At 33.7% G+C, this 19413-nt stretch overlaps 1 protein-coding gene across 2 annotated transcripts in view; it reads left to right on the top strand.

Annotated features, from left to right (window-relative positions):
* Positions 1–19413, top strand: part of LOC118181820 (diuretic hormone receptor-like) — a 376168-nt gene that overhangs the window by 292572 nt on the left and 64183 nt on the right. For both annotated transcript variants that reach the window (XM_085819127.1, XM_085819126.1), the window contains 3 exons: positions 2063–2183; positions 11914–12064; positions 13188–13272. In XM_085819127.1, coding sequence (XP_085675253.1) covers positions 2063–2183; positions 11914–12064; positions 13188–13272 — 357 coding nt within the window. The remainder of the gene's footprint in view (positions 1–2062; positions 2184–11913; positions 12065–13187; positions 13273–19413) is intronic.

Raw genomic sequence — 19413 nt, 5'->3', positions numbered from 1 at the left:
TAGTAAAAATATTACTGATTTTCAGGGATATTTTTTAATAAAGACTAGTATCAATTTCCTAGTAGCGAGAAAACTTTATATAGATATTATAAAATTTAATAATTTAAATTTTAAAAGTTTTCAAGAATTGAAAACTTATCTTGGATTAATTTATATCTAGTTTTAAGTTCGTATAAAAACTAATATTTAAATCTGAAATAAATTTAAAACTAGTTAAATAAACTTCAAACAATATGCGTATGTGATAATATATCTACAGTTACAATAAGCTAAATGTTATTAATCATAAAATTTCATTCATTATGCACATGCATATTAGCTTTGAATAGAAAACATGGAATGAATTTTTATGAATTAAAATAAACCAAAATGCTGTGTAAAGTTTTGTATTAACTTAATATGTTTTTTTTTTTTTTTTTTTTTTTTTTTTTTTTTTTTTTTTTTTTTTTATGTAAACTCGATATAAAATCTTTATATATTTTTTTGGATTACTTGGCCAGTCATACAAAAGCAATAGTGCACTAAGCAGAAAATTAAATTATCATTAAATCGGGTTATGTCATTACATTTTGAAACAAATTGAAGAGAAGAAAATCTGCGCTTGCAAAGTTGTACAGTCATCTGGTTATTGCAAATCACCATCACAAAATGCACTAAGACTCAATAATTATCAGTTATACGTCACCGAATGTAAATCTATTGCAAAAAAAATTACTGCAATTGTTCAAATGGGGTTATGGAAGAATATCTCTCATATTTGATGAGCGTTTTGTCGTATATAATGAATATTATTCTTATTCAAAATTTATCGTACGGGTTGAAATGTAAATTCATAAGCTTCGATGATCTCCTCTATGATCAGCAAAGAAAAGTCTAAATTACTGAAATCTTTCAAATACCCGAAATTTCAAGCTTCCCAAACCGAAAATATGGTATAATATGGTATTGCTTAAACCCTATCTTTGAAGTAAAGAAATTTGTTGAACACATCTTGCCAATAAGATGTAGATTGGCTCAGAAACGTTAAGCAATTGGCCTAGAAGCATTTCAGATGTTAATATTACCTATATCATAAAGAATTATCATCTATAATGCTGATTCGCAGAACAGTAGGTTTACAGAAGTTTTGTAATCGTTTTCATATTTCAAAAAAGCAAATCCTACGCTTTTCTGCACAGATGACAAAGTCCTTTATTTGGGAAATTCAGATAGAAAAGTGACACCAAAATTTCTTTTTTAAGATACGTTACTGCCATTCCATTCCTGAGCACGAAGTGACGAGCGAGTGAAATTTACCTAATTTTGAATAAACCTTACACAGAAAACAAGTATTAATAATTAAGAGTTGAATTTATATGTAAGAGAAAGTTTTGAACAGTTACATAATTTATCTAATAGAAAACAAATATCAAGAATTATTTTAACTGTAGCTATGTTTTAGCAAACTAGGTATTCTCTAACTGAATTGCATGCAATGATGAATAATGATAATTATCCAACCTCAGCGCATTTTATGGATGTCCATTAACAGAAATCAGATTACACTACTTTATATCTCGCTTTTTTTGGGGGGGAGGGGGTCTGTTTCGTTGCAGACTTGAGTTTAAAACTTTCTCTAATTTTCTATTAGAAACACTATAGACATTTTTATTTTATTGGGCATGTTCATTTTATTAAAGATAAACATAATATGTACAGTGTGTGTTCGTTCGTTCACTTTGAAATGAAACTAGTAGCAACTCTTTTTATTTCAAAGTATTATCATTTCATTTCATTTCCAAATACTCTGCAACGAAGCAGGAGTATTTTTTTTTTGTCCTGCTTCATTGCAGAGTTAGGTTTAAAACTTTCTCTATTTTTTTTATTATAAACACTATAAACATTTTCATTTAATTGGGCATGTTCACTTTATTAAAGATAGACATAATATGTACAGTGTGTGTTCGTTCGTTCACTTTGAAATGAAATAACTACCTTTTTTCTGCATTCTGAACACTTCGACTTTTCAAATTGAAATATTAAGTGATTCTCTTCTGAACGTATAAAACTGTTTGTTTTGCAGAGATTTAAGATGCATCAGAAACACCATTCATGCAAATCTCATGTTCACGTACATGCTGCTGGACATTACATGGATACTGACAGCGAGATTGCAGTCGAGCCAAAATTATGTTGCGAGTCGTGTGAGTTCTCTTTAAAAATATTACATCATAAAGAATTCCCTTTTCATTATGTAATTGTACTTTCCTTATGACAAAGCATTATATGCAAACCTTTATTTATTTTTAATGCATAAAATATTTTAATTTATACTCTAACAATTTCCTGTTAATGGCAATGCTGCCAAATAAAACTGAATCTATAGTAAAATAAGTGTTACTTTTTATTATACTTCTCATTGAACATATTGAGGATACACTGCTGTTCACATGTGATGTATTATTTAAACAATGAGAAGTAGGTCAAAGGTTATAGGGTTTATATTTATTTTAACTAACATTTATTTTAAGTTTAAGCTATCTTTCCTGTCAAGCCTTTACTTTCCCCTGGAATTGCCAATGCCAGAGTATGTAAATTTTAGTAGAACGCGCAGAGTATTCAAATTTTTAGCAGAAGTAAGTTGAGTTAAATAGAAGGGAAACGAGATTTGTAAGTGTGCTTCTTGAATCACGAGCGTGAAGGTTGCTTGTTAGAAAGTTTAAGAACCGCGCGTTTCGGCCTGTGTGCCTACTTCGGCAGTTAGTTGAATCTTTCAACTTCTTAATCAGAAAGTTTGCTGAATCTCAGCTGTATAGAACGCGGTTAAGTTAGTCACGTTTATAGAGCCTCGTAGGTAGTGACCTCGTTATTTATTCATCCTGTTATTTATTTTCAGTTGTACTTTTCTATTTTTGTTACACCGCCGGGTCGGCGTAGTTTGTGAGCGTCAAGTGAACGCAACTGTAATTTCTAAAGTGGAATAAAAAGGGATTAAACACTTCTTACGAGTTTGTGTATTTTCCAGTTCATAGAAGTCACTACTACTGTTGCGGACAAGTTGGGGCCACGCAACATCACATTGGCGCCCGAACATTTTACGAACTGAAATGGCCGAAAACTGGATGGAAGCTCCTGTACAACTCCAACAACAAGAAATGGCGAACTAATTAGAAGGATTTGGATACCTGGTCCAGACGATGAGAGCATCAATCAAGCCAAACGTCAATTTCGACGGAAAAAATTCGGTGGCGATATTCTTAGAAGGCCTCGAAAATCATTTCCAGCTATACCCTGTGCCTGAAAGACAAAAAGTTGCCATTGCCACGTCTGCACTAAGAGGACAGGCCTCACCATGGTGGAAGAATATAGGGAAATTTTTATTAGGGAAATTCGGAGGCCAGACATATATACCTTTGAAAATTTCAAAAGATCATTATTAAAGGCCTTCCCGATAGTGAAAGACCGAGCAAAGCTAGAAGCCGAGCTATATAGTTTTTATCAACGAAATATAGAAGAGTTGACGGACTTTATTCTGCGAAACGTTAAGCTGACGGATATGCTGTATGGGAAGAAACCCGACGAGGAGATTATTGAAATAATCTTACCAAGATTGCTACCTGCTGTCCAAGATTACTTCGAAATTCGAAACCCAAGCACCTTGCAGGAACTCTTCGAGTTGGCGGTCAAGTTCCAAAATCGCAGAATAGCGGAAAAGGCTAGAGGGGCATCGTATTGTCAAAGTATCCGAAGGCAATCCTCAAATCAACAGACCGGAAACACAAATCGCTCTTATGGGCGAAAGAGCTATCAAGCCAACTCATCGAAGCTCGAAGGTCAAGGCCCAAAAAGGAAATTTGAAAACAACCGTCCGCGTACCCAGAAGACAGAAGTTGAAAGGAAAGCTTTAAACGAGTAGAGGGGCCTGTAAAAGCGAGGGTCCAGACCCCGGAAATTTCGAAAAACCCTCAATAAGATACCTAAATACGGTCGTGGTAAAGAACTCACAATTACCGATTATACAAGTCCTGGTTGGCGATGTACCAGTAGAAGCCCTCATCGATACAGGAGCAGAAGGTAATTTTATGAGCGATACATTTTTCAAGAAGAATTTTAATAGGTTACGATTATTTAAAAATAAAAACACAGAAATTATAGCAGCGTAGGGAAAAACCTGTCAATGCATTGGAAAATTATCATTACAAATACAGGTAAAAGATGAAAACCTCAAAGTATTAATTTTTGTGGTCAAAAATTTGCAGAGTCCAGTCATTTTAGGCATGGAGGTTTTAAAGGCCGCGAAGGCCAAACTGAATTTTCAGGAAAATTCGATTATGCTGGAAATGGATCGGAGGGTGGTGGAGCCAATGAAACAACCGCAAGTGGACCTTAGCCATTTGAATGACCATGAAAGCCAAGCCATCCAGCAAGTGGTGAGTACTTTTTCGAACTTGTTTTCAGAACGGCCTGGTAATTGTCAAATTGTTACGCATGATATACAATTAACTGCCGACAAACCCTGTAGGACTAAACCTTACCGGTATGATAAACAGAAAGAACAAATAATTGAAGAACACATTCAGGAAATGTTAAAGAAACAGATAATAACGCCTATAAATAGTGAGTACGCGAGTCCAGTCGTACTATGTAGGAAAAAAAATGAGTTCCCTCCTTCGGATAAAAGGGCTTGGAGGTTTGCTATCGATTACAGGAAACTTAATAGTATTACTAAATTCCCAGTTTACCCTTTGCCGGTTATAGAGGAAATTATTAGAAAGATTAAGTCTACGAGATACATGACTATGTTGGACTTAACGTCTGGCTACTATCAAATAGCTATGAGACCCGAAGACATACATAAAACCGCGTTTATAACAAAATCGGGCACTTATGCATTTTTACGCATGCCCTTTGGGTTGTGTGGGGCCCCGTCAACATTCCAGAGAGCTATGGACAATGTTCTAAAGCCTGTCCTAGGAAAATCGACTTTAATCTATCTAGATGATATAATTATAACGAATAGTACGTTGGAACAACATATTAAAGACTTAGAAGAGGTTTTTAAATTATTAAAAGAAGCCGGTCTTACAATTAACGCATCAAAATGCAAGTTCGCGATTAAAGAACTTAAATATCTGGGTTATAAAATTTCGCAAAAGGGTATAGAAACTCAGGATTCAAAAATAAAAGCCATCAAAAATTTCCCACCTCCCAAAACCAAGAAACTTTCTTCTTTCCTTGGGTTATGTTCTTATTAACGTCGTTCATAAAAGATTTTGCGAACATTGTTGAACCGTTGTTAGTAATTAAAAGAAAGAAAAGTAAGTTTACGTGGACAGCAGAAGCAAACACGGCATTTGAAAGGTTAAAAGAAGCACTCATCAATGCCCCTGTTTTGAAATTCCCAGAAGGGGACGAAAACCTGGAAATTGCAGCAGAATCGTCGGACTATGCAGTAGGTGCGGTTCTCATGCAAAACGGCCATCCTTTGGCATTTTTTAGTAAAGCTTTAAACTCTACGCGAAGGAATTATACAGCTACAGAGAGAGAAACATTAGCCGTATTAATAGCCGTACACAAATTTCGAGTTTATTTCGGCAAAGCGCTAGTAACAGTCTTTTCGGATCATGCGGCTGTTGGTAGATTTTACTTGGGGAAAAAAACCTAACGCCCAGGTTAATAAGATGGGCTTTAAAACTTCAAGAATATAGCCTAATAATTAAATATAAACCGGGTAAAGTAATCAATGTTGCTGACTCACTATCTCGAATAAAACTGGATGAGGAAGGGAATGAACTCAAATGCGCTGTGTTGACTTCAAAAATTTTAGATTCTAGAGAAACGATTATTGCTGAATTGAAAGCTGATCCTGAATTTGGAAGTATCTATGCGTATTTGAAAGACTCCGAAAGCTTTGAACACACAGATATCGATGCGATAAGAAGTAGAGCAGAAAACTATGAAATAATAGATAATTTATTGTTTTATACGAAAGCGACAAACGAAAATTTTGAATATAAACCAGTCATCCCAGCCTCGCTTCGATTAAGCATTTTGAAGGAATTACACGATGCGAAAACAGCGGGTCATTTAGGGGTTAGAAATACTTTAAAAAGGGTACGCGAGGCGGTATATTTCCCGCAATTATACAAAATAGTAACTGCGTATGTCAGATCCTGCAATCAATGTCAGTTAATAAATGATATTAATTACAGCCCGGCCGGGTACTTAAATAGCATTCGCGCTACATTTCCGAATGAAATTTTAGGCATAGATCTTCTTGGTCCTTTCCCCCGGAGTGAGTTAAATAAAAATCGTTTTCTTTTAGTAATTGTAGATCCTTTTTCAAAATGAACAGAAATTGTTCCACTTAAGCGCGCGTCAGCCAAAACAGTCGCAGATGCATGCTTACAAAGATACATTTTAAAATACGGTGCACCGATAAAAGTCATTAGAGATAACGGTAAACAATTCGTTAGCCAAATATTTGAAAACATTTGCACTGGACTTGGCATACGCCATATCAAAATAGTTCCGTATAGACCACAGGCAAGCATCGCAGAAAAAGTTAATAAAAAATATTGTAAAAATAATTCGAAGTTATGTTAGCACACATCACAAGCGCTGGGATGGCTACATAAATGAGTTAGCTTATGCTTTAAGAACAGGAAATCATGATACTACGGGAAAAACTCCAACAGAATTATTTTTAGGACGGAAGTTAATTACGCCACTAGATAAATTATTCTTTGTGCAACAAAGAGAGGAAGAATTCAAACAAAAAGATATACAGAAACTCATTGATCAGGCGGTTAAAAGTTCGGATACGGCAAGAAATAGACATAAACTGTACTATGATCGAAAACGCCGTGAAGCAGATTTTAAAGTTGGAGATAAAGTGTTAAAGCGGAAATTTTCTTTATCAACTGCCCCAGACAAGTTCATGGCAAAGTAGGCCCCTATGTAATTCAGGAAATCAAGGGAGTCGTATTGTACCTTAAGAACGAGAGAGGGGAAATCTGTAAAGCAAGTCCCGACCAGGTGAAAAAATATTATAATCAAAATGATTTTGAAATCCTTAAAAGTTTCTTGCAGGACTCAAGCGCAAAAGAAGTGGAAGGTCCAGAAGTAACGCCACCCGCTCCACCACCCAAGAAGCAGAGAACAGAAGAGGAACCTAGCCCTTCTACAAGTCATGCTACGGTCCGGAAAAGAAGAAAGGAAAATGGTGAGACTCCAGCATTCAAGAAATGCAAGAAATCAACGCCGCCGCGTAAAGAATCTTTGGTAAATAGGAAAAGACCAGATACAACTTTCCACAGTAGAAAGTCTGCGTCGAGGAAACCACTTCCAGGGCCAGATAGTCAGGAGCAAACAAGGCCGCCGTTCACGACAAGAAAAAGACAGAAGGAGGAACGAAAAGATTGGCACCAACAGAAGATATTCAAGCAAGATTCCCGACCGGAAGCCGCCAAGACCAGCCGTCCAGGGGCAAAACGGAAAAGACAGGAACCCGAAGACTACCACTCCAAGAGGCCGGCGTACAGAGGGCGAAAAAGAAAAATCACCATGGACGAAAATCGAAGAACCCAAAGGCGAAGATTGACTTCTATGAATTCCATAACTTGGGATCAATTCTGCCAGAAGAGGATGTCGGAGTTCCAAGCATCGAAAACTCAAAGATAAGTTAAAATCTTCTATAAATTTTTTCTTTTGTTCCGAAATGTTATGCGTAAATACGAAGTTCTATGTTTTGACGGAAGTCAATTTGTCTCGGTTGAGACTTAGTTTTGATTTACTTTATTTAGCTAAGGCAAAAGTATTATTTTCTTTACGTGTAAAATCTAAGAGCAAGCAGTTCCTGTTGGTCGAAAGACTAATTCTGTTATGTTAAAGCCAAAATTGGCCGAAAGTAAAATAACTTCGTATTCTTGTATTAATGAAAAATTTAGTTTCACTGCCGCCAGCTTAGCAAAGAAAGCGTGAAGTAAAATTTTATTTTTATCTTATTCATTTTATGGTAAATTGTAAAAATCATATGTATTAGAATTTTGGAAATATAGGTAAATACTTGAAAGTTATGTAAAAGTAGAATTTAGTCTAGAAGCATAAAATTTTAGATGCTAAAAGTAAATACTCGAAAGAAATGAATTCAAATTTAAGTATTAAACTGTAGATAAAATCATGCTTTAGAGCAAAAGCCTGCATGTCTAAAGATGAATGAGGGGGAAGTTAGAATGAATGTGTTTTGTAGGGTTCTCCACCTACACTTGAATTTTAAGAATGTTAAACATAGCTCATCGAGGTTCAGTATATCGATTAAGGTGTGTCTATTTGGTTGTTGGAATTCTAACAAATCATTGTGGTTAGGGGAAGTGTTGTAATACAAAAACACGAATATTCCCGTTTCACACCACACATGGTGGAGAACCAGGGTAAAGTTAAATTCATGTTTGATTACTTGAATGAATGTGAATTAAGCAGTTAATTAAGGAAAATAAAAGGATCGAAAACGAAAACTTTATCCAGTGTTAAGAAAGTGTAAATCATAATGTATTTAGAAGATACTGATACTTATTCCTTCCAGATGCTGGAAGGAAGAGAAATAATTGATTGCTGAAGACCAGAAAGGATCCTGTAAGAACAGATGGTAATTTTACTCACCTCCAGAAATGATTGTAATCTTATGCAAAACAGTTTGTTTTATGTAAACGGAGCTCTTGAGTTTTACATCAGAATGTGGAAACTTTTTCAACAGGTCGTTTCTAGGACCTGCTTCCAAGTTTACCAAATTCTGGCAGCGGCAAATGTAGGGTTTATATTTATTTTAACTAACATTTATTTTAAGTTTAAGCTATCTTTCCTGTCAAGCCTTTACTTTCCCCTGGAATTGCCAATGCCAGAGTATGTAAATTTTAGTAGAACGCGCAGAGTATTCAAATTTTTAACAAAAGTAAATTGAGTTAAATAGAAGGGAAACGAGATTTGTAAGTGTGCTTCTTGAATCACGAGCGTGAAGTTTGCTTGGTAGAAAGTATAAGAACCGCGCGTTTCGGCCTGTGTGCTTACTTCGGCAGTTAGTTGAATCTTTCAACTTCTTAATCAGAAAGTTTGCTGACTCTTAGAACGCGGTTAAGTTAGTCACGTTTATAGAGCCTCGTAAGTAGTGACCTCGTTATTTATTCATCCTGTTATTTATTTTTAGTTGTACTTTTCTATTTTTGTTACACCGCCGGGTCGGCGTAGTTTGTGAGCGTCAAGTGAACGCAACTGTAATTTCTGAAGTGGAATAAAAAGGGATTAAACCCTTCTTACGAGTTTGTGTAATTTCCAGTTCATAGCAGTCACTACTACTGTTGCGCACAAGTTGGGGCCACGCAACATCACAAGGTATTCGAAGTTGTTTAGAACAACATTCTGGGGCAATGGACTGGATGTGGTTTTTCGGAATAATGGTAGTTCTTTAATCGTGAGTCTCTTCTTATATTATCAGGTTCTGTGTTTCTCCTTATTTGCTTTGGGAACATGCAAAGACCTGACTCGGAACAGGGAGCTTACTAAAGCTATGTTCAATAAATGTGGGAAGTAGACAAGACACACAGGAAGGGTATACAAAACCCTTTATTTTTCACTCTTTACAATAATTTCCGGACTTCGGAATACAGAGACCAACCACTTGTGGTCTGAACTTAAGAATATAAAAATATTAACTAAACTCTAACTTAACTTTGGAATAACAAACAAGGGCCTACGTAGAAGATTGGCCGTATATTAATAGGAAGCCGTATGTAGTACAGAGAACTGTTAACACTACAATACGTTTAAAATTATTAAGAGGATTAAACCTCTGGCTTGGAAGGCAACCAGCAACCGAGTAAAAACTGGTAAGGCAAGCGGCCTGCTTCTACTAACTCCTTCCTCTCTCTTGCTTGGCAAAAAGCCACAACTTAAGTACTTGGCGTTCGCCAGACAAATTTGCATAAATAAGTTAAAGCTTTTAATTCTGGCCGGAAGTAGAAAATAAGAAGTGATAGTAAAGATTTAAAATAAAATAAACGTTAGTAAAATTTAAGATCCATACAATATTATCTTTGTTTGACTTTCGTAAATAATAATATGTATTGAAGAAAGGTGGCGTCTCTCACTGAGTTCAAGAAGACATTATTGTAGTTCTCCTTGCTTTATTACCTGACTTTCTGTAGCTAACATTGATGGAAACTATCATATGAACGACCTAATCTTCCAGCAAGCTGAAAATATGTGAAGATATGCCGAATACATAGAACACAATCTCAGTTGTAGGTTACAAACTAATTACAGGTATAAAGTAAACCAAAATATCATATTCGAATAACAGCAGCACTTTTTACTTAAATACTAAAAAGTAGTATTTAGCTTGAAGAACAGGAATGTTATTGTGAAAATGTTCCAACACTATGTGTTTCTCAGAACCGGCAGCTTATTTTTATACTAAGTATTCTAATCAACTATTAAGCAGGATCTATTATTTTCAAGATTCTGCTTGATTGTGTTTTCTTTTATTCCTTTTTATTTATTTTAATCGATATCCAAGCAAGGTTTTCACCCATATTCACCAGTTCTATTATCTTCTATAACTCTCGCTTCTTTTTATCTGTTTCATTTATTCGTTTAATGCATTTGAGATGAGTATCTAATGAAAATGTAATTAAAACTTGATATGAAACAATTACATGTCGTTACAGTTTATCACTTTTATTCAGGTACGACTCTCTTGCAAAGAAAGACATAAAAAGATTATCAAAACACTTTATAATTTGTTCCTTTATTAGTCTTCCAGATTCAGCTATAACGCAAACTGAGGTTACCTAAGCAAAAGCTTCAGACTCGCATTTCAGTTTTGAACCGCGAAAACAATAAATATGAATTCAATACTGCCCGTCCCTGGATATCATTCTAATGACTAATCTCTTCAATGAAAACATTCCTTTCTAAATTAATAATATCCAAATTTAACTATTTTGTTGTGGATATTCATTTAATTCTTCATAAGAAAGATTCTGTATTTATAAATGATTTTTACTATTTTCCACATAATGTGTTTAAGAATATTAAAATCTTCAAAAACATTAGAAGAATTTTTAGATTTTTGTTAGTTTTATTGATAGAAAATTTGGCTCCATTTTGGAGTTTTTATCTTATTATTAAAGAATCATTAACTGACAGATATATTTTGGACCCTTTATCGAAATATTTTCATTCTCTATTACTTCTGTTTTATTTAAATTAAGCCAATCGTCTGATTAGTAGTGCATTATAAATACATAATTTGATTTGATAATTTTCAGATACAACTCTGTTAATTAATGATTGATTAAATTAAATTACTTAATTTTCAAAGAAAAAAAATTTGAGACGAACTTTTCCCCGTTTTGAAGAATATGTCAAATCATATAAAGAATCAAAATTAATTCTCATTTTATTTTATTAAAATTAGTTGCATTTCCACGCAAAAAAATCATTTCATTGAATAATTTTGTCAAAATGTTTTTTATGATTTTATTATTAAAAAATACAAATATTTTGCTGTTTTAACAGTGTAACTTTATTTTAAAGAAAACTGATGAATGAAAAACTAAAGGAATTTTCAGTTGTATTACAGTAAATATGACTTTAAAACAATGAAGGTAGCTTATCTATTCAAAAATTTCCTCGGGTAACCAAAGTATATTACCTCATGGGAATTTTTCAATGTCGAGATGAAATGTGGTCTTAGTTATTTCGGATAATTAAAGTTCTACTATTTATATTCATATATCATGTATGCATTACTTCAAAAATGCTAATATTATTTATTACTACTAATATTATTTTTCATTTTCATGTAATTTTATTTGCTTGGTCTTAAGTTATTCCTTTCTTATTTACAAATTTTATTTGAATATTGTCTTTACGTAGATTGCTTGTTACTTAACTATAATCTTGACATATCTGATGGGGACGAATTTTTTCTGGATGTTCGTAGAAGGACTTTACCTCTTCATATTGGTTGTGAAGACATTTTCAGTAGACAATATCAAAATATACATCTATGCAGTAATCGGATGGGGTAAGTGAAATTGGGCTGACATATAACAATCGAAAGTTTTAACTTTATTTTTGTTCTCCTTCCTACTCAGCACTGATATACCAAAATCTAAGACATCAGAAACATGTGTCTGCATTTTTTAAAGTCTTGATATGGAATTTTATTTACTAAATATTTTCAATATTTCTTTGGTATCTGATTGAAATTATTTGTTCTGTCACACGGATAACACTGCACAAGAAATTTTATTTCTTGTAAACTGTATGTCTAAACATTTCTTTAAGGGATATACCAGCTTAAGACAAAAAATGACCTCAAAGAATCGATACAGTTAATTCAGTATTAAATCCCAGAACTTTCATAATATTCTCCATCTGTAAACCATTACTTCCACTCACCAAGCCCGTTAGCCAAACTCCGCTCGAAAGAATTTTTTTACGTGGAAGCTACTACGAAGTAAAGATTATGTATCGAATGAACCATGTCTTTGGAAGTGTAGTAAACTTGTTAGGAATTATTCATGTTTTCATGCATCTTGTCATGATGTAAGAGGCTAACACTTCTAGCTAGAAACAATGGATGCACTGTTTTGTTCCAAATTTTCGAATGGAGACACTTTGTGGTAATTTCTAAGAAATCTTTGAAAGCAGCCAAAGTAATTATAACACGTAGCTCTTGTATATTCTCGTATTCAATTATCGGACAAACAAACAAATGCCATCGAGGAATATAAGTAAGAAACAAAAGGAATACCTGTTATTTTTCTAAGAAAAGAAATATTTTAGCCTTGTATTCGTGAGCAATCTTGTGTACTATTAAACCACATGCATTTAGAATATATTGGAGCGTATATCGTAAAATGATGCTTTTGTATGATACCTGCCATAACTGAAAAATATTAAAAGTTTAGCTAATAATAATTATTGATTTGCGTTCATGTAATCAGTTACACTAAATGAATTATATACACATTTCAAATAAAACTTTAACGACTTAGGATGTGCTTTTTAATAGCTTTAAGCTGGTGATATTAACAGTTTATTAGCATTAATCATTGTAATTAATTATATAATTATGTCACCTGTATTTTAAACGTATAATTACCGTCATATAAGCATACTATAACATCAGATTTTTCTTGTAGTCTTTCCCGCGCTGATAGCTGCCACTTGGGCTGGAGTGAAAGGCCATTTTAGCAATACCATTGATGACATTCTTGTTCCCCAAGGGTACGTATTGAATATATTGATCTTCTTGGATATTGTTGAACGCATGTGAACTTATCGAAAACCTTGATAATAAATATAGACTCTAAAGTTTTTACAGTAAGATTTACTGAGTTATAAAAAATTTGAATTTAAATTCACTGTTTTCACGATGACACCAGTTGAAAAGAAAACGACAAGTCTTAATTAAGCTCTGTGGATTAAGAACTGAATTATTTGAGAGAAATTACTTTTTTTAGCTGCAGAAGTGCGTTTATTTTAAATGTTCCATCACTATATCAAAGTTCTTAAAACATATCTCTAGAAAATTTCATTAAAGTTATGAACAGATACATTTTAATTATCGGCGAATTCTTTACGGATTTAAAATATATTGGTTACATAAAATTTCAAAGAAATATCTACCTTAACAGAAACAAAAATATAAACTCGCATCTCTACCTCATTCGATATGACACTAGAGAGTAATTTCCAATCGCTTGAAGTTATGCAGCGTTTTTCATTTGATTTATTTAAGCCTAGTGAGCATTTTACCATTTGGTGTTGTAGGGTTTCCCTTAGTTTAAATAACCAATTATTCTAATTTTTCTTATCTTTTCTAAACTCCTTAGCTTCCTCTCGCATTTCCTCGTCAGGATACAAATTAAAGTTAAGTGAAAAGGTCATAAAAACAGACGAAATTTGAAGTTTATTCAGAGCGTAAATTCGCTAGCCTAGCGCACATTGCTATTTTGTCCTTGCTACTATTACGCGGAGTTACTTATACACGCCTTTTGGCCATTTAACCAGTCTCCAGGTAGGTTGTTGAGTATGACCGATTTGTATGACTATATAAAACATTATTTTCCATATTTTCAAAACCCTCCCACCTCTATTGCTGAACCTATTTTTTTACTGAATCGTTGTTGCTAGAAATATATGTCTATGAAAAATATTTAAGGAAAGAAGGCTTATATTGACCCATTCGAAGTGCCTGCCTACCTTTATATTTCCAGTATTATTCACCATTTTATGCTATCGCGGTAGATCTTGAAACATACTGCGGGAAAATGCGTGATCGCTGGTGTACATGCAGCGAATGACGAAAACATGAGACATCCTCTGAATTGTTCAAGATTTAGTTCTACTAAGTTTTGATTAAACTTTCCTCAATGATGCGAGATAAAGACACTTTTATTAAAAAACAGTAATTCGAAATTCAAGAGGGAATTGTAAATTTGGAGAAAAATATGAAACTAAGATAAAAAAAAAAAAAAAAAAAAAAAGAGTTCAAAGCATATGTTTGTTCTTTTACTTTAATTCTTTTCTCACAAATCAATTATGGTGCGCAAATTTGTAAAATAATAATAGTTTTCTTTTCATTTTTAATGAACTGTATTTTTAATTAACGGCACTCAGGCGCTCTATACAACAAAAACTGAAAGGAAAATTCTAAGGTTCATAAATATCGCAAACATACACATTGTATCCATTATTTTCTTCTAAACGAATTCAAGACACTGTTGCTCCAAATCTTTGCTGGTAAATGTAAGACTGAGGTCAAGGCAGGGTAGAGTATGCCCTGGCCATTGATATAGTACATTTTCTTAAACATATGCCAATATATAAATGTAAGATCTATCACAGCCTCAGGGCAAACGTTTCGACAATAAACTTGTAAGAACCGAATACTCAGATAGCACAAATTCAACTACGAGTATAAATCAATCATGAACAATGTGTATCTTTCAAACTGTGTGAAAGGGATTATCCATTTCCAGGTAATAAAAATGCCTTAATTGGTAGTTTGTATCAGTGTTGTTCCGTTTTGCCTTCTAATGACAAAATACCAAAACAATTGTGTACTGGTAACTGGTAATTAGATTTGATTTTAGTTGAATCACGTTTATAACAAAATAAATAGGACTGGTTTGAGATTTTCTTAGGTTCCCACTAGCATAATACAAATATTACCCGTTACTCAGAAAGAAAAAGCTCGCGAATATGGCATGTTAATTTCTCAAAGGACGGTTTATTTCACGCAAAGTAACCTTTTGCATGCTTTGTAGTAATCAATTAACTAGTCATTATTTAGCATCATTTTTAAGCATTCTTTAGAATTATTCTTCCTAGGTTAATGAAGTATAAGATTTATGCATTATACACTTCAACCCATAATTATCTATCTGCATTATGTAAAAATTTCGCTAATTTATACTTCGGGAAGAAGGGGGTTGAGTTTCGAGAATAAAATGAGACATTTTTACTTACTATTTAATCTTTTTACTTGTTTTATTTTTATTATTTTTTTTTAATTTACATGTCGACCGTTTACCACTCAGCATGAATTTGATTATGTGTTTCTCTTTCTTCCAATTAGAATGGTATCACATTTCTCAAATGAAATTTATTTCATTAGAATTCCTACATAAAAGTGGATTTCTTTGGATTTGATTAAATTTTATGTTAAATATATGTAAAATATATTGCATTATTATGTTATCTCCAGCGTGAACAATCATTTGAAGTCTCAACCGAATTGTGTTGCATGAACACAATTTAAGCTGTTGATCAAATTCTCTGTATTGCATATTAAAACCTATTTTTACAATATAAGATTAGAAGAAACTGTAATTGATGAAATATTATGTATCACGAAACCTTCGGTACTATTTAATTATTTTGTGTTGCTTTTTTCCACCATGTTATGAAGAATCGAAAATATCATGCCTTCGATACATTTTTCTGATGAAATTGGATATCTGTTTCGTAATTTGAAAGCCAAAATTCGAGTCATTACAAAAACACTAAGAGTTATTTAAGAAAGTACTACTTTAAAACTTCTAATGTCTCTATAACGTTACATTGCGTTAAACTATTTCAGTACTAAACAATAACGTTAAATGGGCAAATTGTTAATTCTAAGAATGTTTTGAATCTTGCTGAAGAAGATCTTTAATTAAGCGGACGGACAAACTTTTAACTCTAAGAACTTTTTTTAGTTTATCTTCCAAATGCTTCTTTTTGAATGTAGAAAGTTTTTGAGTATGAAATCTTACTTATACCAGCTAATCATGAAAATATTGCAAGAATATTAAGTAATGCATAATCATAAAGACAAAAGTTTCGCATTAAAAGACGTTTCTCGGATATTTTCAAAATTGATGCAAATAAAGATTAAAAGGATGTCCTAAAAACCTGTATGTTTGTTTTATTAAGGCAATGGCTATCTGCCTAAAGGAAAGGATGACTACATAAAGGACTTTCTAGGGAACACTCATGCGTAGTCCCCTTACATAAGAAAAAAATTATGAAAACTCCCATACGGTCAGTCTGTGTTCAGAATTTAACATAGTATCACCAATGTTCAGCTGTCGTAACAACTGGACCTCTAGTGGGCAGAGCACTCCCATGTGACATTAGATGTCCACTCATGTGACATTTTGCAAATACGCGATCTGAGTAGTGCGCTATCCTTTATTTTCAAACATGATGTTGGGTATATCTGTAAATATTTAAATCCTGTTTATAGCATTGCTATATTACTAAGTTGTTATTTATTCGCTTTTTATTTGTAGTCACAAATATTTTTTCTATACCAGTGCTTATTTATGATAGAGATTTTTTGACTTTGCTGCTCTGGGTGTTCATAATGTAAAAATTGCTAAAGTTAATCTCGAGATACGAGCTCCACGGGCTTTGGCGACCGAGCCTTAAAAACTCGCGTTTCACCAGGCCCGTCAGTTTTAAATTCATTTTGACATGGCGTCAACTTTGCCGAGATGTATCTTCCCTTTGCCGAGAGAAAAATAGTCAAGTGCCTTCTATATTGGGGTAATCATCATCGAAGTGCAAAAATTTTCCCGGAATTTCCAGACTGATATGACAGAAGGAAAAGTTCCTAGAGATTTTAAAAATTATTTTTATTTAAATTATTTTTGTGCTTGCTTTCCTAATGAGCTGTTTGTGAATATTGGTTTAGATATTTTATGAACTTCTGTTAAGGAATGTTCCTCTAATAGACATTGTACGGAATGACAAATTTCATTCGACAGGGATAGTGCCTTGGGCATAGACACCCTTATCTCGCGCCATTCTACTTCGATGATGAAAACTCTTTAAAAGTAATGTGTTGCCACTTCCTAAAGTAAAATACCGTATACGCTGGTCTAATGTCCGCACCCCGAATTTACAGATAAAATTTATGTAAGAAAAAGTGACCCGCAGAATGTCTGCACCCCAAAAACTAAAGAATTTCTTATTTTAAAATATATTTTTTTCAACATCGCCTTTTTCCCTTTGGTCAATACCATTAGTCAATAAACATATTTAAAGAAAGAATATGCATTTGTTTTCTCTTTGGTTGGCGCTAGGATGGAAAACAGATATTTTCCTTGCATTCTGGTGCAGCTGTTATTCAGTCATAACATCGGCTCCAGCAATCCCCTCGGCAGACGCGATAATAAACTAAGGCAATTCAAACACGTTTTCATCACAATGGCTTCCAGGAAATGCTATTTTGTAATGAAATTACTTCCTCTCCTTCCTCCTTGGAGCATTCGCACATTTCAAGTTCTCTCTTTTCATTCATAGTAACATTTGGAATTCGTGGTAGTTAGCAAGTAGCGTGCTTGAAATGGGAAAATACAGCAGGTATACAGCGGCTTTTAAACTGTAATTTGCACAAGAAAATGTAAAAAGAGCAACAGCAAGAGTATATAAGGTGAACGAAATGTGTGTGCGTAATTGGAGCAAACAGCGTGATCAACTGTTGGCAAAGAACAAAACAAGACGTGCATTTCGTGGTTCGAAATGTAAGTTTCCGAACTTTTGCGTATGTTCGTAATATGCGCACTCAGGGGTACGCAATAACACGGGAAATGGACCAAATAAGAGCGCTTGCTGCAGCACGAGAAGACATTCATACATCGCAATTCAATGCGAGTGGCGGCGAAAGATGAAACGTATTTGGATTTTCGCTTCGCCGGCGTACGACAATATGTCAAAAAATGCCCAGTGACTATGAATATACGTAATTCATATTATATATATAGGGATGGGAGAAAGTGATGAGAAGATCTGAAGGAAAGATTTACGTTAAATCATAATTTCATATTTCGTATTTAATTGAAGAATAAGAGACTTTTGTGCATTGGAGAATAAAATTCTTTAAAATGTTTTTCTTCATTCCAACTATTTTGGGAGCATAATTAAAAGTAGTTATTAAAGAAATTGTACAATGAATTGAAGTTTTCACCGCAGTTCACTGTATAATTTCTATTGCATCTGAAGTCTAGACTTATTGAACTAGAATGATTAATTAAATGAGTGTAATAAAAACCTCACAGTTTATCCTGCACCACAAGATATAGGATAGACTGGACGGGATAAATATAATGGATATTGAAGAATTTATGTAAGAATTATTACTACAAGTCAAGCTAAGCAAGACGACTCTTAAAGCGTATCTTCAGCTTCAGATTGCAAAATAATAGGTCAAAGAAGGTTTGCCTTTAAATAAATATTAAAGGCTATAAAATGAAAAAGTTTCTGTATCACTTGTAGAGACATTAAGTTTATTTCGAAAGAGGCGAGATGGAACCTGAACCTTCGCCTGGACTCGAACCACGGGCCTCTCGAATTCGCGTCGAGCGTGCTGACCACTACGCTACGAAGGCAAGCTAAGAAGGCGAGGTGAAATACCTTATATACTCCCCTTTTTAAAGGATGACTGGAGTTTTTGATGACCCCAATCGCCAAATCCTCGTGGTGAACAATCATCATTTACCACCTTTTAGTTCGGACGCCACTGTAGAGACATTAGGTTTAATTCAAAACAGGAGAGATGAAAAAGGAGCAACGTCTTCCCCGGGACTCGAACCACGGACCTCTCGGATTCGCGTCAAACGTGTCAAACGTGCTGACCACTACACCACGAAGGCGGGAAAAATACCTTATACACTTGCCTACCATATTGTAGTTTTAGCAGACTGTTTTATAAATTGCAAAAAATGTCCTTAAATTTCATTAGATATATCTGAAAAGCATTTTCATTTAAATTTGATTTAATTAAACTAAAATAATAAATATTTTTATGAAATTATATTTTCTGAATCCAATGAAATTAATTTTTAAAATTTTTATATCGGTTTTTTCTTTCTTTTT

Source organism: Stegodyphus dumicola, chromosome 6 (assembly GCF_044657685.1).
Source record: "Stegodyphus dumicola isolate Sdum_Otavi_A_Nest chromosome 6, ASM4465768v1".
NCBI lineage: Eukaryota > Metazoa > Arthropoda > Arachnida > Araneae > Eresidae > Stegodyphus > Stegodyphus dumicola.
The sequence above is the reverse complement of the archived record's forward strand: the minus strand, read 5'-3'. Positions and strand labels throughout refer to the sequence as shown.